Genomic DNA, 27,507 nt, shown 5'->3' on the forward strand with positions numbered 1-27,507 from the left:
TGCATGTTCATTGTGGATATCCTGAAAACCTGACTGGCAAGGGGGTATTCAAGGAATGACTTGGGGAAACACTGGTTTAGAGTACTGTGTACAGTTCTGGAGACCATACTCTCAAAAAGATATAAACAGGAGGAGGGCTACAAAATGGTCAGTGATCTTTGACATAAAGCATATGGGGACAGATTTAAAGATCTCAATATATGTATACTTTGGAAGAAAGGTGGCATAGAGAAGATATGATAACAATGTTTACCTTCATGGCATTAATGCACAGGAGGTGAGTCTTTCAACTGCAAGGAAGCTCTGGAATGAGGAGGCATTTGATGAAAGTGGAAGGGGAGAGCCTCAGGAGGAGTAACCCAATGGAAATACTACTTCTTGAAAAGAGTGGTGAATTCATGGAATAGCCTGGTGGTGGTGGAGATGAAGACTGTATTTGAATTCAAGAAGGCTTGGGACAAGTACATAGGATCTATAAGGGAGAATAAAGGATAGTAGATATGCCATGCGGTCTTTATCTGCCTTCATTTTTTGGTGTTTCTGTGTAAATATTGTATACTAGTGTGTGTCCTGTTTGAGAACTAGTGTGCAGAGACTTCCTTTGCTCTGGTGAGAGGAATAAACATTAACAGGCCGTCTCTTGCTGGGTTTGTTACTGGAGTGTTGACACGTTTCCTGTCCCGTAGAGGTGAGATGTCACCTGAGAACGTTTTCAAGATGAAACTCTGTGCATTAAGAGATGCCAAGAGGGAGCAGTTTTTAAAGTGGGATTTTTTTTTGGCCCCTGTTCTCCCTCCATCTTGCCTACAACATTTCCCTGCTGGCACTACAACCTTGAAAAGTTTCAGATCACATAACCCACCCTTTGGCCTGTTAATCTTGCAGCAGGAAATGTTGACATGAAGGTGTTCATGGTCATGTACAGGCAGAGAAAAATAAATGTTCAGTTACACCCAGATTCTACATAGGTTACCCAAATTTGGGTGCAGATCCAAAATCCTTGTGCAAACTAATTAGGAAAGGAAATGGGTCTTGATATACTTCATTTCTATGTTTTTTGCAATTACATTCAAAGGGGTTTGCTAAGTATGTACAGATACTTATTTGTACCTGGGGCAATGGAGGGTTAAGTGACTTGACCAGAGTCACAAGAAGCTATAGTGAGAATTGAACCCAGTTTCCCAGGATCAAAGTCTGCTGCACTAACCACCAGCTACTTCTCCACTCCTAGTTAATGAGCCGTTAACAATCAATAGTTGGTGCTAATGGGCAGTCATTTGGGTTTACTTGAGGATCTGTCCTGCGCCCTATTCTATAACTTGCGGGCCTTACGCACAACTCAAAAGGGGCCTGGCCATGGGGCAGGTTATGGGTGGGGCAGGGGCGTTCCCAGAAATTAGGTGTGGTGATATAGAATAGGGTCATTTATGTGCTGATCTGCCATTAGTTGCAAGAGCATTTACACCAGGCTTCAGCAGGCGCAAGATCTGCGCTAAGCTAGTATTCTATAAAGGGTGTTCCATACAGATCTCCATTTGCAGAATACTAATTTAGCATGGATCTTCCTGGCGCCTAACTTTGGGCGCCATTTACAGAATTCCTTCCTTAGCGCCCGAGTCTATTACATTCTGAGAGGGTTTCCTGACTTTGGGTGGGAGGTGACCCTCCAAAGTGCAAGTCTGCTCCTCAATGCAGGAGACTTGGCAAATCTTGACACTTCATTTCTCCCCTTACTTCCTTTATGGAGTTCTGCCCTAGGACCCTCTCCACCCAACTGCCTTACTGTTTCAGGTCAATATATATATATTTTTTTGTTTTCAGTTTTTACTGCTGTTTGATCTTCTTTACTAAGCCAGAGCTCTACCATTTGTCATGTGTGGCCACAATCCATCACATCTATGGCTAGCAGATGCCCAGTGTCAGTTCACTTCCACATCATTCTCAATATCTGTCATTGGTGGGCTGACTCATTTACTTTCTGGTGTTTCTGTAGGAACTCATGATGGTTCCTTGTTACTTTGAGCTGGTGTTTGTCATCCCCCCTCTGTGACAGAGTGCAGAGACCTTTTTGTATGATACCCTGTGTGTCTGACTCATGCTGTATTGGCACAGTAGGAGAGGACCTTTCCCTGCTGGAAAGCCAGATCACTGCCTAATGCAAGGCTTTTAAAAAACAGAGGAACCTGTCAATTTTGCCTTTATTTGATGGGCAAAGGTAGCGAATAAAGCTAATTGGAGCTGACACTGCAGTGCCGGAGAGAGCCTACCAATCAATTTCCCTTTACGTGCGGTTGCTAATCAACAATGGCAACTTTTTTTCTCAAATCCAATTCTGTGTTTAATTACCAAGGACTGGGGAGCTAGAATCCAATCTTGGTGTGTTGGAGAGGAGTTGTTTTCCTTTCATTCAGGGTCCTGTTATGCTCTAGAGGCATTCTTTGGGAATTTAGGGTTCAGAGGATAACCTCTCCAGGATGAAGGAGCAATGTCATTCTCTTTGGCCTCTAAGCAATAATAGCAATAAGATATTCTACTTCAAAGCATGTACACATAAACTTGCTGACAGTGTATTTGTTGATCCATGGAGTTATGAACATTAACACCCTAGTTCAGTGTTTTTTTTAACGAATGTGCCGCTTCTAGTTCACTGGTGTGCCGCGGGACTTGAGGGTCATTTATTAGTAGGGCCAGCTTAATTTGTGCCGGAACAAAGTGTACCTTTTAAAAAAGTTTCCTTGTCTCTAGCAGTCGGTGCCAGCAAGCAGTGATTCATACAGCCGGCTTGCGCCAACCCCAGAGCCTTCTCTCTGATGTAACTTCCTGCTTCCACTTATGTGGGAAGTTACGTCAGAGAAAAGGCTCCAGGGTTGGCATGAACAGCCTGTATGAATCACTGCCACCGACCACTGGAAACAATATTTTTTAAAAGTAGATGGGGGGGGGGGGGGTCAGAGACAAGGGAAGATGGCTAATTGTTGGCTGGAGAGGGAACAAGAGGGAGAGATACTGGACTATTTGTGAGGATGGGGAGTGGAAGAGAAGGTAAATGCTGGACTTTTTGGTGGGGGGGAGAAGGTAAAATGCTGGACCATGTATGGGTGGGGGTAGAAGGTAAAATGCTGGACTATTTGTGGAGGACTGCCTTGAAAATTTTAGTACCATGTAAGTGTGCCATGAGACATAAAAGGTTGAAAATCTCTACCCTAGTTTGTCACCTCTCTAGCACTTGCAGTTTTGCTAATAATGGCATTTACATCATAGTCCTTATTTAAAAAGGTTGGTGTGATTGAGTATAATATAATATTCTCTGAACACAGCATCTTTATATCGAAAGATCTTGACATGTTTTCTAGATAGGTTATACTTATTTCCCACTTACCATTGGTACTCGTATAGCTTGAAAACGTAGGCTGTCTATCAGGATTTGTATTTCCAAGCCTTTGATGCCCCATGACATATAGATGTAGCAGGCAAACCCTGGTGCAACTGGAGTTATAGAACTAATTTCCCCAACTAGCCTAGAAACTGGAGAAATTTATTGCCGAAGAACTGGTAGTCTGTAGAAGTCGGTCCTTCTCCGCCCTTGGACTTACATGCACTGTCTTTCCTCTATGTTTCTGAGGGTTTCTGTCTTTTTATCAGTCCTCAATTGTCAGTAGATTTGCAGACGTGCACTTTATTTTGACATGTTCTATAACCTTGTCTAACACTCATTCTGCAAAATGGTTGTGTGGGTTCTTCCAGATCTCTCCAGCCAAACTGTGATGTTTGAGCAAAGTATCTGATGTTGGACATTCTGAAAGCCATATGTTGCATGCCCATTGCTCACCTTTTCACATCCATGGGGAAAGCTGTGGAAGACGAGAGATTAAGAGAAGTGACCTTATTTAATACTTTTTCTACAACCACAGGATGAGGACAGTTCTTTTGAGTGAGGCCTACGGAGTCATAAATAGCAGAATAATTATATTTTCTTGTACAGATTATCATACCCTTTGTAAACCAAACACCTATGCCAATTTTAGCTTTTTGGGGCTGTTTCATGTAGTTACCACCTGTATCTTTAGAGAATCAACCAAATTTCTGACTTGAGAACCTATGAATTTTTCAGTAGTAACTGCTGTGTAAGGTATTCTTAAACATTTTAATAACATGTCATGGAGAAGCATCTTCCTCCACCCATATTCCCCAGTATGCAGTGATGCAAGGGACATAACGGCAAGCCCAAAAAAATCAGTGATTAGATTAGTCTAATAGCACCTGCTTCTTCTTAGGAGATGATCTGGACCTCTATTTTTTCATTTAATTTAGTGGTTCCCAAAACTGGTCCTGGAGGCAACCCAGTCAGTCAGGTTTTCAAGATATCCACAATAAATATTCATGAAGGTGCTATTAGACTAATCTAATCATTGATTTTTTTGGCACTTAATTACTGACTGTAGCTACTGTGCTATAATGCATTAGGGCCGGGGTCCTTTTAGAAAGGCACGCTAGCGTTTTTAGCCCGAGCTAAATGCTAGAGACGCTCGTAGGAATATATGGGCATCTCTAGCGTTAGCACATGCATATTTAATGCAGGTGCTAAAAACGCTAGCATGCCTTTGTAAAAGGACCCTCGGTGCACAAATTTGCTATTATAGAATACTAGTAAAAAAGGCCCGTTTCTGACACAAATGAAATGGGCGCTAGCAAGGTTTTCTTTGGCTCCCCTGCAGCCACCCATGTCCAGCAACCCTCCTGTCCCCCCTGCGCCCACTGCAGCCACCCATGTCCAGCAACCCTCCTCTCTCCCCTGCCTCACCTCCTGCCACCCATGTCCAGCGACCCACCTCTCTCCCCTGCCCCCTCAGCCACCCATGTCCAGCGACCCTTCTCTCCCCTGTCCTCCCTCCAGCCACCCATGTCCAGCGACCCTCCTCTCTCCCCTGCCCCCCTCCAGCCACCCATGTGCAGCGACCCTCCTCTGGACATGGATCAGCTGTGAGGCATGTTTTTTTTCCCCGGGTTCTGAAGTTGACATCATAATGGCTACGGTGATGTCAGCCTGATCTACGAAGCCTAGCAGACAACTCGGAAGGAGCCACGGTCCCAGGCAGCAAGACAGAACGTTGGAGGTGAGAATTATTATATAGGACTAGCTTAGGGCCTGATATTCAACCGGCGGCGGGCAGCGTGTTTGCTGGCATTAAACCCGGATGTTCAATGCTGGGCCATTTCTCGCAACCGGCATTGAAATCCATGTTATTTTGGCCGCTAAAAGTTAATCGGCTATGCTGATATTCATCGCTAACTGGTTAACTTTCTAGTGGTCAAAGATAGGCCTGTTATTTAAGTGGACTATTTTGATCGCTCAGCATAGCTGGTTAGGTGATGAATATCTGCATGGTATAGCCCCGCTGACTATCCACGGTTAGGTGCTTAAACATTATTAAACTGGTCAGGAGCCGTTCCTGGCCACTTAAATAATTTTGAATATCGGTGGGGGGGGGGGGGGGGTAGTGTCTAGATATTGGGTGCCTAACTTTTAGCGCTTTTTATTGAATTACCCCCTATATGCACATAGGGGTCAATTCAAGAAGTGGTTCCAAAATTTAGGAGCTGGGTTGATGTGCACCGAGAGAAAATTCTATAATGGTAGCACTGCGCGGAATTACTGTTGTAGAATACTAGACTAAATCCACATCTAGGTGCCTAATGTTAGGTGCCATCACTTACACCGGCTCAAAGGCTGGGGTAAGTGGTCTAACTGTATGAAGTTAGGCGCGTACTTGATAATCTGCATGCGTAACTGCCTGACGCGCCCCTGATCCACCCATTCCCCTCCTATGTCCACGCCCCCTTAAAATTGTGCACTCTGGAATTTGAGTGCACAACTTTAGAGAATAGCAACTAAGGGCAGTTACGTAACTGCTCATTGGTGCCAATTAGCACCAATTATGGCAAATTTTAACCAATAACTGGATGTTAACTCCAAGTAACACCCGATTAATTAAGTTACCTACTGTGCACTAAGTGTAAAGTCGGGCCCCCAATTGTATAGAATTCAGGGGATAATGTGTGCTCTTAACGACATTCACTTAGAAATGTTTTAAAACAAATTTCTGGCTGCCCATCCTTACCCAAGAACCTGGGGATTATAGAGAAATCTCAGTAAAATATATGCTGTTCAATAGGACAGCTTTTGCAAAATTGATAGGCTTCTCCCATCAGAATTGGTATTACCATTGATTTTCTTCCTCCCAAGTCTTTCCTCTTTAATTTGTAAATTACAGTATTTTGTAGTTTCTTTTTTCCAGCTGTTGTCATCAATTCTGCAATTACTGCTCATTGCCACTTACACAAACTATGCATTTGTCTTTTCTATGACAGTGATGTCAGGAGCTTTGTGATATTATTATATTAATACTAATGTTATTAAAAATGATGGGGTCGATATTCAAAGCAATTTAACCAGCCAGATAGTGTCTCCTGGTCGGTTAAATCGCTTGTTTGACGCTATCTGCTATTATTCAGTGACACAACCATTTGGAGGGAGATTCTATAAATGGCGTCTAAAAAATCTGTGTGGAAAACATTTCCAACTAAGTGTATTCTATAAGCGGCGCCTAGGTTTGGGCACAGTATATAGAATATACTTAGCCAATGTCCCAGTGCCTAAAACTATGTGCCTCCATTTACACCAACAAAAATGTGGCGTAAATCCCGGCATGGCGCAGAGGGCCATATTTTAAAACTACACATGTAAATTTCAGGAAAACCCACAAAATGCCAATTTCTCTGCCTATAACCACACCCCTTTTTAACTGCGTGCTTTAGAATTTAGGTGCAGTTTATTATGGAATCCGCTTAGCGAGTTGTGCGCGTAAACTCAAATTATCACATAAGTACATAAGTATCGCCATACTGGGAAAGACCAAAGGTCCATCGAGCCCAGCATCCTGTTTCCAACAGTGGCTAATCCAGGTCACAAATACCCGGCAAGATCCCCAAAATATACAAAACGTTTTAAACTGCTTATCCCAGAAATAGTGGATTTTCCCCAAGTCCATTTAATAACGGTCTATGGACTTTTCCTTTAGGAAGCTGTCCAAACCTTTTTTTAAACTCTGCTAAGCTAACTGCCTTTACCACATTCTCTGGCAACGAATTCTAGAGTTTAATTACACATTGAGTGAAGAAATATTTTTTCGATTCGTTTTAAATTTACTACATTGTAGCTTCATCGCATGCCAATTAGTGCTCATTATTGCTTAAGTGCTGTTAAAAACGCTGATTGGCTTGTTAAGCCAATTAAGTTACGTGCGTTGTTATAGAATACGCTTGAATTTCAGTGCGGATCTCTAGGTGCGCTATATAGAATCCAGCAGTTAAGTCCTTATTCTACAAAGTTTATGCTCCTAAATTTACGAGCATAATTTATGCTCCTACATGTACGTAGGAGCATAGATTATGCTTGTAATTTAGGAGCATAAACTTTGTAGAATAAGGCGCTTGTGGTCACTGAATGTCACCAGAGACAGCTAAACTCAAAGCCAGCTATTTTGTGTGTGGTCTGGAGGCGGAATCAGCACTTAAATGGTTGTGTCGATATTCAGCCTTTAACCGCCCAAGTTTAGCAGTTAAATCAAACCCAATAAAAGTCAGTCTTATCTTTAAGTGGTGTCACTTAGGCGGTTAAGTACTAAATATCGCACTTCACTGTATAAGAGATTGCTGGCTGCAAACTCAGAGAGTCAATGCTGGTGCCCAGACATGGCCTGGCATTGAATATCCAGGAATAACATCAGCGATGGCTAAAAAAATACTTGCAGGTGCTGGCTAAATATCTACCCCCATTGTGTTTGTATTGCCAGTTTTGAACAGGGAGAAGACAACATTTTTGATACTGGGACAGATAAGTGATATATGGAATGATAACATTTTAAGGTTAAGTAACCCAGCGTTTAAGTTTGAGACTAGTTTAAAAACCTTGGGAGTTTTATTTACAAGTTGTGCAAGTGAATGTGATGGAGAGGAGATGATTCTTTGGGCAAGCAGTATTTCAGATGTTGGTGCAGAGCCTTGTAATAGCCCACTTAGACTATTGTAATACAGTCTACCTGGGCTGTTCGAAGTCTCTGTTGAAGAAATCACAGACCACATGTCCTATGTGCTCTGCTTAAATTTGGGATAGAATAACTCCTTTGTTAATTAGTTTGCATTGGGAAATTAGCGCATTAATATGGGAAATAGGAAATGCAGCCATTTTACAGCTGTGCTACTGATACCACAGGCCAGTTTTTAGTGCATCTTAGTGAAAGGGCCCTTCTGAGTCTTTTGTTCCTTCTTTTTGGGCAATAACCAAGGAGTTGGGACAGCAGACTGAGAATCAAGGAAGCTGGAATTCAGATCTTGCTCCACCTGAGGTTCAGTGGGACTTTGCGCAAGTCATTACCCTTTCTATTGGCGTAAGTACTTGTTAAGCTGGAAGCCCTCTGAAGCAAAGAACTGTAGTACCTGAGTTAAATGGCACCTTGAGCTCCTATTTGAAGAAAAGTGAGCCATTAAATTAGCTCTACAGTGAGTCAGATGCATGGTTGTACAATTTCTCATTTCCTGTAGGGTCTGGAGCAATCTCAGCTTGCTCAGCTACCTAGCCTTTGTGAGATAAGAAAGGGTATAAAGCAGTATTTCCCAATTCCTGTCCTGTAGTACCCCTTGCCAGTCGGTTTTCAGGATATCCACAATGAATAAGATTTGCATATAATGGAGGCAGTGTATGCAAATCAAGTTCATGCTTATTCATTGTGGATATCCTGACAACCTGACTGGCAAGGGTACTCCAGGACTGGATTTGGGAAACACTGGTATAAAGTACTGCTGACCAGAGGGAGTTGGAAAAAGAGAGAGACGGAGCAAGCAGCCAGTCTGCATTCCAGCAGATATGTAAGGGAGCGCCATTAGGAAGGATTGGCTGTGGTTTGGCAGCTTGTGTAGAGTTGAGAATCTGACAAGGCCAAGTTAATGCTATGTGTATTATCTTAAGAGAATTTGTTTCCTGGTTTGTTTTAGGTCCATTAGTATTTATGTCCCTCTTACTGTCTCTCAGGGTTGAAGATTTGCTGGTATGAGATGGTGGAACAGCTGCCAGGGTGGTAATGGTTTCCAGACCCGACGTGTCAGATTTCTGCTTGCATCTTCAGTTGAGATGGCAGTTTCTCGGGTGAAGAATGAGCTTGCAACTAAGCTAACTAAACAAAGACCTGAGCTCTTTGTTCCTGAGCATATCAATTGTGCTGTGACTCATTCAGCAGTGTCAGGACTTGAGTTCAAAAGTCCAAACGCTTTAAGGGCAGCAGCAAAGAGAATGGAGAAACAGATGAGATTCCTCTTGGAGCTCCTGTGGTCATCCACGCTTGAATCAACTTTATTGGTTACCTGTTGAATATTATACTTGATTTGAACTACTGTTTTTGATACTACAGTCAAGCAAGGGTTAGCAGCTGCTTGTTTAACTTTATTGTTGCAATGGTTTTCTGTCACTTCTCCAGTTAGATTGTGCCTTCAAAATTCACTAGTTATTCCCCCTTTCAAAGTAGGCAAATTGCCAGATTACTTGTTTGAGAATATTCAAATTTTATGCACAATGGCTGTGGAATACTTTGCCTGCTGAGATGAAGGCTAATACCGATACTACTTATTGTCATAGATTATTGAAAGCTCATTTATTTAGGAGTGAATTTGGAAAAGAATAATTTTTAATGATTATCTGTATTTGGTATATATTATACATGTCTAAGAGTAGTGTATATATTTTATGGACTTCCACCTTGAAATCTGGCAATTAGGTGGATTATAAATGTCATAAATAAAACATTGTCGTTCCCTGTTGACTTTGGGTCATCTTGGGTTTCTAAGGTGTACAGCTTTCCTGTAATAGACTTTCTTGGCATCCTCATGTCTTTCCTTCTTAAAAGTGAATTGGCATCCTTATAATGGTGGTTCTGCCAGGCAGGTAACTTAGTTTTATTCCCATATATGCCTTCTGCACACCACACTGACAGGGGCTATAAATGCTGCAGGAGTGGCCGAGGAAGGATCTGCAGCTGTGGCTCAACAAGAACCTACTTGGGTGAGATTCATGATGCTTTAAAATTTTTTTCTCTTTTTACCAGATTCTGACAGGAGCTATATTCTGAAGGGCTGTTACCAAGGTTATCTTTAAGTAGGCAAAATCCCTTAAATGAAGATCCTTGGCTCCACTATTTCAACATCTCCTGTCATGAGGTGGCTGTGGCACATTCCAGCTGGACTGGAAACTCAGGTGTGGAGGAAGTGAAACGCAAAACAAAGAACACTTTAAAACATTCTATTCATGTTGAAAAAAAACAGTTTCATTACATTTAGAGCAGGGTTATTTAGCCCAAGGCGTGGCCTTTTTAAATTAAGGGCTTAATGTTAGCTTTTGTACTTATAGGGGCTAGATTCGGTAAATAGCGCTCAAAAGTTGGTGCTGCAAAAAATTGTCACTTAGTGCTATTCTATAAAGGGCACGTAAAGATGAGCGTCCATTATAGAATAGCGCCGCTATTGGCGCCCAAATTTGGGTGCCTGAACCAGATGTAATTCCCAATGCCCAATTTTCTGTGATACTGCATGCAAATTATAGGAATGTCCCTGACCTGCCCATGCAGCTCCAATGGTCACACCTGCTTTTGGGTTGCATGCTAAGGGATTTGGGCGCACATTTTTATAGAATAGTGTGTAGCAAAATGTGTGCCTGATTCTAAATTGGTACCAATTAGCACCCAATTATTGGCTCTAATTGGCTTTTTAGCCAAATTTTATTGGGCGCACTTTGTGTGTTTGCACCCAAATGTCTGCACCCAATTTTGGGTGTCACATATAGAATCTAGGGGGGGGGGGGGGGTCAGTGGATTCAGTGAACACACTGTGACTGTCAACTGATCTTGTAAACTGGGGTTTGGGGGGGGACACTAATTTAGTGGGTATGTGTATATATGAGTTCAGAATACATTTCCCGTAAAGAGAGGGTGGTTGCTACCTAGAGTCAACTTTTCCTTGAATCTGGCAACACTTGTTCAAAAGCACCACTTATTCAATCAGGTCAAGGCGGTTTATAGGCTAAAACCTAAGTAAGGAAAGGAACACCAGTTATATAATAGGAAAGGCAACAGTAAACAGTCATGAAAGAGCCCCACACATATAGGACCAGCGACTATGCACAGGACTCCCATCTACAAACCAGTATCCAGTGGCAGATAATCAAATGCATTATTTTAAGTGCATCCTTAAATTTCTTAACATAACTCTTTTCTGAGAGTTGGAGGGAGATCATTTCACAACTTAGGGCAGTAATTCCCAAATTTTTGGGTTCCCCTAGGACAGGTTTGGAATTCGCTGATTTAGGGGCAAGAAAGAAAAAGGCTGAATGCTGAGTAGACTCATAGTAAGCTCTAACAGGGAATGGCAACACCAGACTTTGGAAATTAATAGAACAAAGAGTGCGATTTGGGGGTATAAGGAATAATTAGCCAGCCTAGATAAATAAGATTGTTTACCAGTATGAATGGCCTTATGGGTCAGAGATAAAAATTTGTACTGTATTCGTACATGTACAGGAAGCCAGTGTCTACAAAAGGAAAAATAAATTCTGTAAATGACACAGAAAACGAAACAAAATGAAATGTTCTTGCCTGCACGCTGTCTCTTTGCTCCCCACCCCTTCCCCTCTTCACACACACACACACACTTTTTTTGCCCAGTCTCTCACCAGACTGGTCTATAGTTTTCTACTTCTTCTCCTTGAGAAAAATAAATTCTTCACAATGACTACTTCGGGAACCCTGAAAGGGTATCTGATCACCGCTTCCTGTAACACATATCTCTAAGGGAGAGGAAGGAATAGAATAGTAGATGGGCAGAATGGATATGCCTTATGGTCTTATCTGCCATCATTTTCTCTCGTTCTGTGTTGCAAGATTAAGACTTACGTGTTATCCACAGCCCTTTTTTGTTTTCTTCTTTTTCCTGTCTTTCATGAGTCATTAAGTTTGGCTTGGCTAACCTGTTCTTTGATGTGCAGGCTCTCAAGTGTCCTACCTGGAGTGGGAAAATGAGCATAAAAGATGGTAATGAGATCTACCTGTTTTGAGTAGGGTCCACTCATGATGAGGAAGATTGTTATAGCTGTGTCTGGATATCGCCAAAGGTTTAGGAAGCTAAGGGCTTCTCTTACAGAGTGGCCCTACTGATTATTGTGGACTGAATGCAAAGAAGCCCACGGGAATTGAATGAACTTTTTTCATGTTCAGTGTGTCATTATTCGGTAGCGTCACTTTGTAAAAGGAGACCTAAAACTGGCAGAAGTCTGACAGCAGGTAAAATCACTGACTCCAAGTTGTTCCTGCTCTAGGGAGTATGGTATCAGTCTTCTACGCAATGACTTTTTAAAATTTGGGCATGATCAGGGCAGACTGGGACTTGGCACAGACTTGAGAACTTTCTGCAGTCTAGCATGCACACGGGTACATGAGCAAAATCTGATCAAGTGCAGCATACCGGTTTTTGGCAATGGTCCAGGGACTTTGTCACTGACTGCTGAGTTTGGTAGGAGTTCTGGCCACCAGAGGAAGAACTCATCAGCTGGCAGGGCTTGGGTAGTGCAGGTAAGTTTAAGAAAAATCAAGATGTCATTATAAGGACTGCTTCTAAAATAATTCATGTGTTTAGCTTCCAGATTATATTAAGCCACTTATTAAAAAACGAATGTCTCACAAGCAAAGAAGCAAAGGAAGGGTTTCACCAAGGTTTCTAGTAATGGAAGGAGATGAACCATTATTTTCCACATCTCCACTCATCAGCTGAAACTAACATGAGCTCGGTTTTCAAAGAATGTCTATCATACACCCAAAACCAGGCGATGGCTACATTTCTCAAATTTATTTATTTATTATTAGGATTTATTTACTGCCTTTTTGAAGGAATTCACTCAAGGCGTTCTACAGTAAGAATAGATCAAACATGAGCCCTAGGCAATTATAGCAGTAAAAATATTCAAATAATATGTCAAATATGCCTGTCTTTAGTTTACCTCAGATCACTCCAGCTCAAAGATCACGAAAACCTTCTCTTTGCTATATTAAATGGAGTCTCTATAAACTATTAGCTACTCTGAGTAAGAAGATGAGATTCTCACATATTTTTTCATTCCATGGAATTTGATGTTGTTATTAGAGGATTCAGTATATTCTTATCTTCCAAAATTTACGAGACAATTAAAGGTAGATTTGTCTACTGGTCTACTATCTGACTCTTCACCTACACATGTAAGAAACACATTTCCATATGAGATTTATTATATACCTTTAAATTTCTTCTTAAATTAGCAAGGGAGATAACTGTTCCTCATTCATCAGGAAACAAGATGAAGAGCCAGTACGTTAGGCACTTTCAAATAATTTAAGAAACCAAAGGTGATAGCAGTGTCCTCATAGGCAGGTTACTTTTGGACCTACAGACAAAAGCCCAGCAAAATCCAGATTCAGTTGTTCCAGTCTCAGAGAATTGATACAAAATCTAAGATTCATCCTGTTCCTGCTTTTAGTAAGTTTCAGCTTTCATGTTAATATGTAGTAGTAGTAGCAGCAGCAGCAGCAGCAATAATAAAAACAAAGAAAAAAAGAAAAGATCAGAAGATTCTACTAGTCATCTTCCTGTCAAGTTTCTAGGATGCCAGAGAGGCAAAAGGCCTTTCACCTGGTTATACTGGTCTCTAGAATAGCAGTTTATCAAATCTATATTCTGCATTATATAGCCAGAATTGATCATGCAAAACCATGGAACATTGCTTCATCTCAATACTGTTTCATTTTATGAAGCATCACCTCAGTAAGACAGAAGTCGATGAGCTTCAAGCGCATTGTATCTTTTCCATCTTACATACAGTTATTGTCAAATTTAGTCTAAGAACTGACCCTAAATTTCTTCCAGATATATGAAGATTTCATTTTTTTCAAATTTATAAAGGTCTTTATTTAGCATTGACAAAATAAAATATCCATCCACAAACCAACATAAGTAAATCAGAACATAACACAGGTCATGCTCCGACCTATCAGCAGCAGCTTAGGAAATAAGGATATGAAGATTTCATTTTAATAAATGTACTAGTCGTCCGGGAGAAAAACCTCTTCACACCCTGGATTGCCAGAAGGCCCTCACATTTTATCTAAAACATACAGAAACCAGTAACCATTCTACACAAATGTTTGTTTGCATAATCTTACCCTTCCCTGCCTATCACATGCTGCTCTTCTCCTCCACCTATCACACATCTTTCCCCCCTCTTATTCTTTATCAATCTCCCTGCTCCCCTTTACACTTTTTTCTTTCCCCTCTTCACCATCTCTTCTCACCTTCACCTTTCTGCTACCCCTTCCCACTCATCTTTCATCTTCATCTCCTTTCTCCCTTTCATTTGTATCTTTTCCCTTCATTTCACTCTCCTTCTCTTGCTTCCTTTCCTTTCTGTCTACTTTACCCTCCTCTTGTTTTCTTCCATCTCTCTTCTCCACCTTGTTCTGCAGGGACACAAACAGTGTTGCTGGTCCCATGGCCTTTCTTCCTTCTCATTCTTCTAACATATTTATAAATGACCTAGAGATGGGAGTAACTAGTGAGGTAATTAAATTTGCTGATGACACAAAGTTATTCAAAGTCGTTAAATCACGGGAGGATTGTGAAAAATTACAAGAAGACCTTACGAGACTGGGAGACTGGGCATCTAAATGGCAGATGACGCTTAATGTGAGCAAGTGCAAAGTGATGCATGTGGGAAAGAGGAACCCAAATCATAGCTACATCATGGAATGTTCCACGTTAGGGGTCACAGACCAAGAAAGGGATCTAGGTGTCATCGCTGATGATACGTTGAAAACTTCTGTTCAGTGTGCTGCTGCAGCTAAGAAAGCAAATAGAATATTAGGTATTATTAGGAAAGGAATGGAAAACAAAAATGAGGATGTTATAATGCCTTTGTATCGCTCCATGGTGCGACCGCACCTCGAATATTGTGTTCAATTCTGGTCGCCGCATCTCAAAAAAGATATAGTGGAATTAGAAAAGGTGCAGAGAAGGGCGACGAAAATGGTAAAGGGGATGGGATGACTTCCCTATGAGGAAAAGCTAAAGCGGCTAGGGCTCTTCAGCTTGGAGAAAAGGCGGCTGAGGGGAGATATGATAGAGGTCTATAAAATAATGAGTGGAGTTGAACAGGTAGATGTGAAGCGTCTACGCTTTCCAAAAATACTAGGACTAGGGGGCATGCGATGAAGCTACAATATAGTAAATTTAAAATGAATTGGAGAAACTTTTTCTTCACTCAATGTGTAATTAAACTCTGGAATTCGTTGCCAGAGAATGTGGCAAAGGCGGTTAGCTTAGCGGAGTTTAAAAAAGGTTTGGACGGCTTCCTAAAGGAAAAGTCCATAGACGTTATTAAATGGACTTGGGGAAAATCCACTATTTCTGGGATAAGCAGTATAAAATGTTTTGTACTTTTTGGGGATCTTGCCAGGTATTTGTGACCTGGATTGGCCACTGTTGGAAACAGGATGCTGGGCTTGATGGACCTTTGGTGTTTCGCAGTATGGCAATATTTATGTACTTTATGTGGATATTTGTTTGATTTGTCTATACAAAATAGAACAAAAACACATCAGTTCAGAGCTTATGTCAGTATCTATAGCCAATTTAAGATAAGTATCTGAATAAGATATGAGGGATCTGTAGAGTTACAAAACAAGGTTCCTGCATACTTTCACATCACATTATTAACTGGGTAGAACCCATTTGGGTTACCGAGTCATCCTTCTTGTAGACAGAGAATTTGCTTACCTGTAACAGAGGTTCTTGGTTGAGAAAAGGATTAACCAACAGCACAATCCTTCCCACCTCCTACGTTTTGAAGGTACCTGCATGCTCAGAAACTTTTTCTAGTTGTTTTAAGCTCAGAAAGCTACTCCATCCTGGCACTGTCAGATGGTGTCACCCACTTGTGTGGTTGATTTATCCTGCTCTCCAAGGAGAATCTGTTACAGATAAGCAACTTTGCTTTCCACTTATTTTCTTGTACTAAATTTGCAGACCTGAGCAGAAATAGCACCTTTTTTTGCAAGGTCTATAAATATTTAAAGATGCTCAAACACCTGCTTTTTTTTCTCCCTAATTTTTCCGCCCATAACTGAGTTAGCTAATTTAATTGCCATAAATTTCTGTCTGTCTTGAACCCTATTTCAGAGGTGAGAGACAGAGGTAGTCTTATCACAGCCCTACCAGTTGGGTTTACAGACTTCATGTCTTCATCTCTTACACATGAGCACTATCCCATTATAACAACTGAAAGACTTTCTTACTGGCAATTCCATGTTAGGCTCATTTACTTGTAATTCTTTCTTCTTGATCTTCTCCATCTTAGACCTTCCTCTCTGCATTTAAAACTTAAATCCTTCCATATTTATTCCCCTTCGATTTCCTTTCCTCTTTTGTTCTGTCTTTTTTTCAGTCTTATCTTCTCTTATAATGCAAGTGTGAGGGACGAGGCAGTGAAGGGAGAAGCACGGAAGAAATTACATTTTGATAGAAATTGTATTGACAGCAAATTCCTTCTGTTTGTATCTAATGATCCTTATCTTCGTTACGTTTTAATTACAGCTGAAATTGCATGGTAGAGAAGCTGAAAATTAAGTGCTGGGAGGTCAAGGCCTGTATGAGTACAGAGGCGCTGGAGGCCCCAGAGAGATGGCTAGCTGTCCACTGCTATTGAAGTCACGCAACTGGAGGCATGACAGCATAGGTTCTATAACAGATGTGTTGGTTTTCATTTTATTCTTTCTTATGTTTTTGTCACAAAGTTTTCAGGGGGGGGAGGAAGGGGGAGCTTTTTTTTTTTTTTTAGTCTGCACACAGAGAAGCATTTGGGGGATAAGGAAATGCATGATTGGTGGTTTTGTTAGGCTAGTTCATAGGGATGAGAGGCCAGAAAACATCCTTTTCGTATTGTTTCTCATGTCATTTTCATTTTCCAGGATTGTTCATTTTATTTGTTTTCATTTGGCCATTTTTTAATCATGAGAGCAAAATCGTTGAGGGACCCTTGTAAGCTGTGCTAAAAAGGTCCCTGTGCTAGCAGCGACAGATGTTTTTGCCATGCGCTGAGGCCTTTGTTACAGCAGCGGGTAAAAAAGCTGAAAAAAGAAATGGCCATGTAGTAAGACTGAACTTATCACATGGCTATACGGGGGGGGGGGGGGGGGGGGGGGAAAGCACCCATTCTGCCGGGGTCATCTTTGACTCCTCTCTCTCCTTCTCTGCTCACATTCAGCAGATTGCTAAAACCTGTCGTTTCTTTCTCTACAACATTAGCAAAATCCGTCCCTTCATCTCTGAGCACTCTACTAGAACCCTTATCCACACTCTTATCACCTCTTGTCTCGACTACTGTAACCTACTACTCACTGGCCTCGGTCTTAGCCATCTCTCTCCTCTTCAATCGATCCAAAACTCTGCTGCGCGACTCATTTTCCGCCAAAGTCGCTATGCCCACATTAGCCCTCTCCTTAAGTCACTTCACTGGCTCCCTATCCATTTCCATATTCAGTTCAAACTTCTCCTACTGACCTATAAGTGCATTCACTCTGCAGCTCCCCAGTACCTCTCCACTCTTGTCTCCCCCTATGTTCCCCCTCGAGTACTCTATTCTGTAGACAAATCTCTCTTATCCGTCCCTTTCTCCTCTACCGCTAATTCAAGACTGCGTTCCTTTTATCTTGCTGCACCTCAGGCCTGGAATAGACTTCCCGACTCTGTACGTCTAGCCCCGTCTTTAGCCATTTTCAAATCCAAACTCAAAACCCACCCTTTACCACTGCTTTTGACTCCTAACTCACTTACCTTGTCCTTTATCCTCACCTCTTTATTCCCTTACCCTTAATTGTTCTGTCTGTTTACCTGTATTATCTAGATTGTAAGCTCTTTGAGCAGGGACTGTCTTCTGTGTATAGTGTACAGCGCTGCGTATGTCTTGTAGCGCTATAGAAATGATAAGTAGATAGATAAGTACATAAGTAATGCCACACTGGGAAAAGACCAAGGGCCCATCGAGCCCAGCATCCTGTCCATGACAGCGGCCAATCCAGGCCAAGGGCACCTGGCAAGCTTCCCAAATGTACAAACATTCTATACATGTTATTCCTGGAATTGTGGATTTTTCCCCAGTCCATTTAGTAGCGGTTTATGGACTTGTCCTTTAGGAAACCGCCAACCCCTTTTTAAACTCTGCTAAGCTAACCGCCTTCACCACTTTCTCCGGCAACGAATTCCAAAGTTTAATTATACGTTGGGTGAAGAAAACTTTTCTCCGATTTGTTTTAAATTTACTACACTGTAGTTTCATCGCATGCCCCCTAGTCCTAGTATTTTTGGAAAGCGTGAACAGACGCTTCACATCCACCTGTTCCACTCCACTCATTATTTTATATACCTCTATCATGTCTCCCCTCAGCCGTCTCTTCTCCAAGCTGAATAGCCCTAACCTCCTTAATCTTTCTTCATAGGGAAGTCGTCCCATCCCCGCTATCATTTTAGTCACCCTTCGCTGCACCTTTTCCAATTCTACTATATCTTTTTTGAGATGCGGCGACCAGAATTGAACACAATACTCAAGGTGCGGTCGCACCATGGAGCGATACAATGGCATTATAACATCCTCACACCTGTTTTCCATACCTTTCCTAATAATACCCAACATTCTATTCGCTTTCCTAGTCGCAGCAGCACACTGAGCAGAAGGTTTCAGCGTATTATCGACGACGACACCCAGATCCCTTTCTTGGTCCGTAACTCCTAACGTGGAACCTTGCATGACGTAGCTATAATTCGGGTTCTTTTTTCCCCACATGCATCACCTTGCACTTGCTCACATTAAACATCATCTGCCATTTAGCCTCCCAGTCTCCCATTCTCGTAAGGTCCTCTTGTAATTTTTCACAATCCTGTCGCGATTTAACAACTTTGAATAATTTGTGTCATCAGCAAATTTAATTACCTCGCTAGTAACTCCCATCTCTAAATCATTTATAAATATATTAAAAAGCAGCGGTCCTAGCACAGACCCCTGAGGAACCCCACTAACTACCCTTGTCCATTGTGAATACTGCCCATTTAACCCCACTCTCTCTGTTTCGTAGCCTTCAACCAGTTTTTAATCCACAATAGGACATTTCCTCCTATCCCATGACCCTCCAATTTCCTCTGTAGCCTTTCATGAGGTACCTTGTCAAACGCCTTTTGAAAATCCAGATACACAATATCAACCGGTTCCCCTTTGTCCACATGTTTGTTTACTCCTTCAAATAATTGAAGTAAATTGGTCAGGCAAGATTTCCCCACACAAAAGCCGTGCTGACTCGGTCTCAGTAATCCAAGTCCTCGGATGTGCTCTGTAATTTTGTTTTTAATAATAGCCTCTACCATTTTCCCCAGCACTGACGTCAGACTCACCGGTCTATAATTTCCTGGATCTCCCCTGGAGCCTTTTTAAAAAATTGGCGTTACATTGGCCACCCTCCAATCTTCCGGTACCACGCTCGATTTTAAGGATAAGTTGCATATCACTAGCAGTAGCTCCGCAAGCTCATTTTTCAGTTCTATAAGTACTCTAGGATGAATACCATCCGGTCCAGGTGATTTGCTACTCTTCAGCAATGCGGCCGCACAGGCTTCTGTTTCTATGAGTCTGACGTCCTGCACATACGACGTCAGACTCACAGAAACAGAAGCCTGCGCGGCCGGGTTGCTATCTGCAAGAGCAAGCTTCTACATGGAATGTTGCTAGTGGAATACCAACATTCCATGTAGAATCTCAAATAGTAGCAACAGAATCTCAATAGTAGCAACATTCCATGTAGAACTCAAATAGGGAAAGGGAAATGGAACTTGATATACTGCTTTTCTGAGGTTTTTGCAACTACATTCAAAGCGGTTTACATATATTCAGGTACTTATTTTGTACCAGGGGCAATGGAGGGTTAGGTGACTTGCCCAGAGTCACAAGGAGCAGCAGTGGGAATCAAACTCAGTTCCCCAGGATCAAAGTCCACTGCACTAACCACTAGGCTACTCCTCTACTCCTCAAATATGTGCAGAAAACATTTCCACCTAAGCGTATTCAATAAGCAGCTGTTAGATGTGTGAGCCCTTGTGCCCCGACTGAGCACGGCAAAGATGGAGGGACACCGCGCTCGGTCAGGCAGCCAGACAACCCCTAGCTTCACCTGCACTTAGCCACTGCCCCCCAGGAGTTGAGCCCCTGGGTTCGAGTGGCTGGCAGGATTTCCGGAACCAGCGGGGTTGCACGACCACTGATCAGACAGGAGGGCAAACAAACACAGTCCAGAGCCCGTAAATGGCAGAGCAAAGAATAGTCAGTAAACAGTCCAAGGTCAAGGCAGGCAGGAACACAACGTGTGGTCAGTAAGCAATCCAAGGTCAGGAACACAGGAAAACACTGGAACAGGTGAACACCACAACCTCTAAACGAATAGAAGCCAAAGCATGGAAGGACTGGAAACAGGGCTTTAAATAGTGCAGGAATTAGGCTCAACCATGTGCAGCTGTTCCAAGATGGCTGCCCCCATCAGCAGAGTGGCACAACACCCAAATATGGGCTTCCTTCCTGTTCTTGTATACAAATACTGAAGAAACTTCAAACAGCCCAGAATACAGCAGCCAGACTCATCTTCGGAAAACCAAAATACGAAAGTGCAAAACCCTTATGGGAGAAACTACACTGGCTACCACTCAAGGAATGCATCACTTTTAAAGTATGCACCTTAGTCCACAAAATCATTCACGGTGAAGCCCCTGCATACATGTCCGACCTAATTGACCTGCCACCCAGAAACGCTAAAAGATCGTCCCGAACCTTCCTCAATCTCCATTTCCCTAAGTGCAAAGGCATAAAATACAAAGCACTGCACGGATCGACTTTCACATACATGAGCACACAATACTGGAATACACTACCCCGCAGCCTGAAAATGACCTACGAACTGACCGACTTCCGCAAACTACTAAAGACTTATCTCTTCGAGAAAATCTACGGCAAGGATCAAAACACATAAAGCCCATGCAATCTCATAGACACGCACCAATACACTCTCTGAACCTCTACTCCCGCGCTCTCACCACTCTTAAACCCTACCTACTGACCAAATTTGTCAGACCTCCCTATTCCCTCGACTATGTTTTCCCCCCCTCTCAACTCACCCCTGTTATATTCCACTATTCGATCCCCTAAGAATATCTTGAACTTACTCTGTCTTGTAACCCCTAATTGTACTGCAACCAACTGCACTTCCATTTTTTACAATGTATTGTAAGCCACACTGAGCCCGCAAATAGGTGGGAAAATGTGGGATACAAATGCAAATAAATAAAATTAAATAAATAAATAAGATGGCTGCCCCCTCCTGAGCTAACCAAGATGGCTGCTGTCCTTGCTCCAAGCCAGATGACGGCTGCCGGGTTAGGAAACAGAAACCCACCCATCCTGGAGAAGTGTAGCAGAGCGTAACAGCAGCGCCTAGATTTAGGTGCTGTATATAGAATACGCTTGGTTGATATCCCAGCGTCTAAAACTATGCGCATCCATTTACACTAATGAAAACATGGCATAAATCACGGCATGTAGATTTAGGCACACTAGGCTATATTCTATAACTAGTATGTAAATTTTAGAATGCCCACGGACTGCCCATTTCCCCGCCCATAATCATCAAGGCAAGCGATCTGCAAAATCCAATATGGAAAACAATCTAGCAGATCAATATAATATCCAAACCACTTTATTGAAGATACCGTATGTAAGACAAGTGCCCGACACAGGCCGTGTTTCGCCCAACAATAGGGCTGCGTCAGGGACTAATCTGTATTTTCATTAAATGAGAGCGGACTGTTCATCGAGCATTTGGCGTCACATAGAACACGCTGGTTTATGCTGCTTTTGCTGGTTTTTTTTTATAAATTCCTTTTATCCTTGCTCTGATATATGATTTACTACCGCTCTCATTTAATGAAGATACAGATTAGCCCCTGACGCAGCCCTATTGTTGGGCGAAACACGGCCTGTGTCGGGCATTTGTCTTACATACGGTATCTTCAATAAAGTGGTTTGGATATTATATTGATCTGCTAGTTTGTTTCCCGCCCATAACCATGCCACTTTTTGCCTGCATGTGTTAGAACTTAGGCGCACTGTTACAGAATGTGCTTAGCATGTTGCATGTGTAAATTCTAATTATTGCCAATTAGTGCTCATTATTGCTTGTTAAGCCAATTAAGTTACATACATTGTTACAGAATATGCTTGGATTTCGGTACAGATCTCTAGGCTTGCTATCTACAATCCAGTCGTATGTGGGTAAAACGTCATCTGAAAGTTGGCTACTGTGAAATGAAAACTCCTTGTGTCACTGTTCCTCTCTCTCTTTCCCACCCACACATAGATGTGTGAGAAGCAGTACAAGATCTCTGCCATGATCCCTTCCAGTCCACAGCTAGACACACAGCACCTAGTGGAGAATGAAGGTGAGGAAAGGCCCCGTGAAGCTCCACTGGATAGTGTATGCATACACGGGGAGAGGCAAGTCAAATAGCATTTGTGTGCATGCACATGTGCATCAATGTGACCACGCAGGCACATGCAACCCAGTGGATCTTCATGGAGCCTTTTCTCTACTTGCAGTAGCGGTGGGGCTCGCTGGATATGAGGACCGCAAAATTGGACTACAGAGGCTGCATGTTGACCACTGGCGTAACTCCTTGCACACAACATTGAGCGTAAATCCCGGTGCTACACGCAACGGGTGCCAATCTCAGCATTCCCGTTATAAAATCCCGTTCAGCACCAAACTTTAAGCTCCATTTATAGAATTTTCTCTGGTTTGCAGATAATAAAATTTCCCCACATGATGACCAGAACATACATACTTTCATGTGATCTGGATTTAGCATGTTCTAGGCTAGGGCATCGTTTGGACAGGACATGGGCAGAGCTGTGATTTGTACATACATTATAAAATATTGCATTTGCTTGTACTTGCATGGGAACGTTTACATCTGCTCCCCAAGCAAGCGTGAATTTTTGCAGCTTCACTTGAGCTGCAGTTTCTGCAGGATTTGTTCTCGTGATTTATAGAGACATGAGACACCTAGGTGCCTTTATGAAATAGGCTATAAACAGGCTCCGTCTTGCTTGCTCAATCTAGCTGTTATTACCTTCATGATGTGTTTTTCTCCTTTCCTTATCTTTGCTTATGTCTCCCCTGCTTTTACATTCAGCCAGTAATAGGTGAAGCCAAGAATCTTGTATTGCAGTGGGGAGGTGTTAACGGGGTAGACAAGCTGGGCTTGTGCCTTCTCTGCTATCATTTTGTTTGCATCTGTTGAACCCACACCCCCTTCTTCTAGCAGCACAGATTACTGCTCAGTGTTTACTCCTGGCCTAACCAGCAGGGCCATCACAAAGGCTCTGGAATTTAAGACAGCAAACTGAAGAGGCTTTGCTTGGTGTCCTGGCACCCACTTAACCCAATTTATCAGAATGACCAGGGATCTGGAAGTCAGAATGAATGGATAGTCTTCTACCTCACCCAGGCTTGCTGAGATTACATGTTGCCTGCTAGCTCAGCCATCTGTTGCTGCTGATCAGCAGAAGAATTATGGGCCATGTGTCTAAAACACTATGTAAAACTGATTCATATTTCACGCTCGCAGTTTCCTTTAAACTTTTACAGCTAATTCTTTGCTTGTTCTGCCACACCATAGAAACCACGTGTTTAAAGTTTAGTTGCCCAGAGCACTCTTGAAAATGATGAGACTTCTGAGTGGTAATAAATATTGGAGCCCTGTTTACTAAGCCATGCTGTAGACATGCTAGCATTTTCAGCGCGCGCTAATTCTAGAGACACCCATATATTCCTATGGGTATCTCTAGCGTTAGGTAGTGTACGCTAAAAATGCTAGTGCACCTTAGTAAACAGGGCCCTTAGACTGAAGATGAAAACTAAAATGAAGCATCACTAGAAGGAATGTTCTTCAACTGCCGTTGGGGCAAAATATACCCTTTCTCACTGTTGCCCATTTGCTCAGTTTTTGGTAGGGTTACCATATGTCCGGTTTTACCCGGACATGTCCTCTTTTTGAGGACATGGCCAGGCAACCGGGCGGGTTTTGCCAGCCTGCCTGTTTGTCTGGATTTCTGGACAAACGGGCAGGCTGGCGGGCGGGCCTGATGGTGTCCTATCCCCTCACCTTACCTTACTCTACTGCCCTGGTGGTCTAGTGACCTCTTCAGGGCAGGAAAGAGCCCCCTCTTTCCTGCCTGGGGCACTGCCCTGCATTTTCTTTCTTCCCCTTGCAATGCTGATGGTCCCGGACTCCCGGGGCCGATTCAAAATGGCCACCAAGAGTTGAAGCGGCCTTGTGAGGCATGTGCCCTCTTTTTAGGGGGCCAAATATGGTAACCTTAGTTTTTGGGAACCGCTAGATAACCCTGTGAAACTCACCAAGCAACAGGATATTATTCTGTGGGCTTTAGTTTTGATCCCATGTTAGATAACTACATTGCAGCCTAGCTGAGAACACGGGGAACGAAGCACCCGCTGCTCATCTGCCAGCTGCGGCCCAGCTTGAGGTTAATGTCATACCAGCATTGTGGTCCCCTCTATCTTGACTTACGGTATCACTAGTGCTGTCTAACTTCTAGTTAATTAATAAATCCTAGAGATGTGCATAAGCAAAAAAAAATGGTTAGCTTTCATTTGTTTCACAAATGTTTCCTGTGGGTTTTTTTTTTTTTGGGGGGGGGGGGGGGGGGGGATAATTTAGTGCATTCATTTTAACAGGAATTTTTTTTCTAGTCTGGTAATGGGGTTTGGGAAAGGAAGGGTAAAAGGGAATAAGGTTTAAAAATCATTAAACTGCAGGTGTTGTCTATATCTATTGATATTTGATTTTATATCAGTTGGGTGCATAACTGATAGTATTCTATAAATCTAGGATTAGATTCAGTAAATGTTGCTCAAAAAGCAGTTCCGAAAAAAATCTGATGTGAGTTGGGGACCATTTATAGAATAGCGCTTAGATTTGATTTCTGCACCAAACTATAGGCGTGACAATTTGTATCAGTTGAATCCTGGTATAAAACCTGGCACGTAGGTTAGTTGCAGATCCCTGGTATTCAGTAATATACTATACTGTACGCACCTTTAGTGAATGCGCCTGAACTGCTCATACCCCTCCTATGGCCACGCCTCCTTTTGAGTTGCACGCTATAAGATTTGTATGTGGATTTATATAGACTAGCGCTTAGCCAGATGAGTGCGACAATCCAAATTGTTGTCAATTAACACCAATGATTAATTGTTAACACCCAGTTATTGGTATTAATTGACTCAACCAACACACATCTCGGGATTGTGCACAATTTTACACCTGGAAATGTGTATGCTGTTTATAGAATCCAAGGCATAGCACCTGCATATACCGTGTTTCCCCGAAAATAAGACACTGTCTTATATTAATTTTTGCTCCCCAAGACGCGCTAGGTCTTATTTTTAGGGGATGTCTTATTTTTTGGGGAAACATCGGAGTCGCCCCCCCACCCGAGGTCGCCCCCCCACCCAAGGTCGCCGGGCCCCCCTCCACCCGCCCTCCGTCACTCCCGGAAGTTGGAACTAACCTTAAACGCTTCCTTTCACCAAGTTCGCACTCGCAGCAGCAGCAGGGCAGACCTCTCCTTTCTTCCATGCCCCGCCCTCGCAGGCATTACGTTACGTCAGGCGAGGGCGGGACACGGAAGGAAGGAGTGGCCTGCCCTGCTGCTGTTGCTTGCTGCGAGTGCGAACTTGGTGAAAGGAGATGTTTAAGGTTAGTTCCAACTTCCGGGAGCAACAGAGGGCGGGTGGAGGGGGGGCCCGGCGACCTCGGGTGGGGGGGCGACCTTGGGTGGTGGGGGCGGCAGCCTTGTCCGGCTCTCGGCGGCCCTGCTTTAAAAGAAAAAAAACTTTGCTAGGTCTTACTTTTGGGGGAGGCCTTTATATTTTACAATTGCAGCAAGACCTCTACTAGGTCTTATTTTCGGGGGATGTCCTATTTTTGGGGAAACACGGTAATAATTGTAAATCACTTTGATTGTACCACAGAAAGGCGGTATATCAAATCCCATTACCCCTTCACATAAAATGTCTGAAATTCCTCTGACCCACCCCACACCCCTCTCATATTTACTCCCCCCTTTCAAGTTATGGTCTATAGCAGTGTTTCCCCAAGTCCTGTCCTGGAGTACCCCTTGCCAGTCAGGTTTTTCAGGATATCCACAACGAAAATGAAGGAAAACTCTGGAATGAGAGGGCATAGGATGAAGTTAAGAGGAAACAGGCTTAGGAGGAATCTAAGAAAATATTCTTTCATGGAAAGAGTGGTAGATGCATGGAATGGCGTCCTGGTGGAGGTCGTGAAGACAAGAGAATTTAACAAAGCATGGGGCAGGCACATGGGATCTCTTTGGAAAAGGAGGAGTTAGGGGTTACTGAGGATAGGCAGACTGGATGGGCCATTTGGCTATTGTCTGCCATCATGTTTCTATGAAAGAGATTTGCATGTAATGGAGGCAGTGTATGTAAATTAAGTTCATGCATATTCATTGTGGATATCCTGAAAACCTGACTGGCAAGGGGTACTCCAGGACTGGACTTGGGAAGCACTGCCCTATAAAACTTAAGTGCTAAATTTATAGAATAGTTCCTAAATGCAGTTGCATGTTAACCCTTTAGTGTCCAATGTTCCCATCAATCTGTTCCCATATGGCTTATTACGGGAACATTGGACACTAATTAAACTGGAAATTGGTGCCAATTAACGCCACTTAAAAGCCATTATTGGCAGTTAAAATCTATTAGAGCCCACTTAAATTGTTAGGTGCTATTCTATAACCTGTTGACACAATTTAGTGCATACTAATCACCGAATGTGCATTAACAAATATCCCTAATCATCCTGAGTGTCCTGACTCCCTCCCTTCTTGGCAGCCTCTTTACTAAAAGCCAACCGTGTCAGAACTATCAGCATCACAAGCACAGATTTCCCAGTTTATTTCTGCAAAGTTTGTCAGCTACAGTACCTCATTTCCATGTCCTGTACCTCGGAAGGTTTATGGTTTGAATAGTAACTAGACTGAAACTTAATACAGGCAGAAGGTAAAAGACAGGACTTCGGTAACCATTCATGGCCTCGGACACTTCACAATGATTTTTTTTTTCTTTTTTAAGAAACCTGCTACAGGTCTGTTTTGTGCTGGGCAGGCGGGCGCTGTGGCTGTGCCACGGGGAATACATTACCTCAGCAAGCTGAAGTCTTTTTTAATTGAATTCATTCTCCTTGATTTAA

At 42.7% G+C, this 27,507-nt stretch overlaps 1 protein-coding gene across 4 annotated transcripts in view; it reads left to right on the plus strand.

The window, feature by feature from the left end:
* PCDH1 (protocadherin 1) overlaps nucleotides 1-27,507 on the plus strand; it is a 383,228-nt gene that overhangs the window by 113,486 nt on the left and 242,235 nt on the right. The window contains exon 4 of one of the 4 annotated variants that reach the window (XM_030211307.1): nucleotides 9,089-9,814. The exons of the other annotated variants lie outside the window; for them this stretch is intronic. Coding sequence (XP_030067167.1) covers nucleotides 9,089-9,094 — 6 coding nt within the window. The 3' untranslated portion in view covers nucleotides 9,095-9,814. Of the gene's footprint in view, nucleotides 1-9,088; nucleotides 9,815-27,507 lie in introns of those variants that run through there. 4 annotated transcript variants of the gene reach the window in all.

The sequence above is a fragment of the Microcaecilia unicolor genome, chromosome 8, assembly GCF_901765095.1.
Source record: "Microcaecilia unicolor chromosome 8, aMicUni1.1, whole genome shotgun sequence".
Classification (NCBI taxonomy): Eukaryota; Metazoa; Chordata; class Amphibia; order Gymnophiona; family Siphonopidae; genus Microcaecilia; species Microcaecilia unicolor.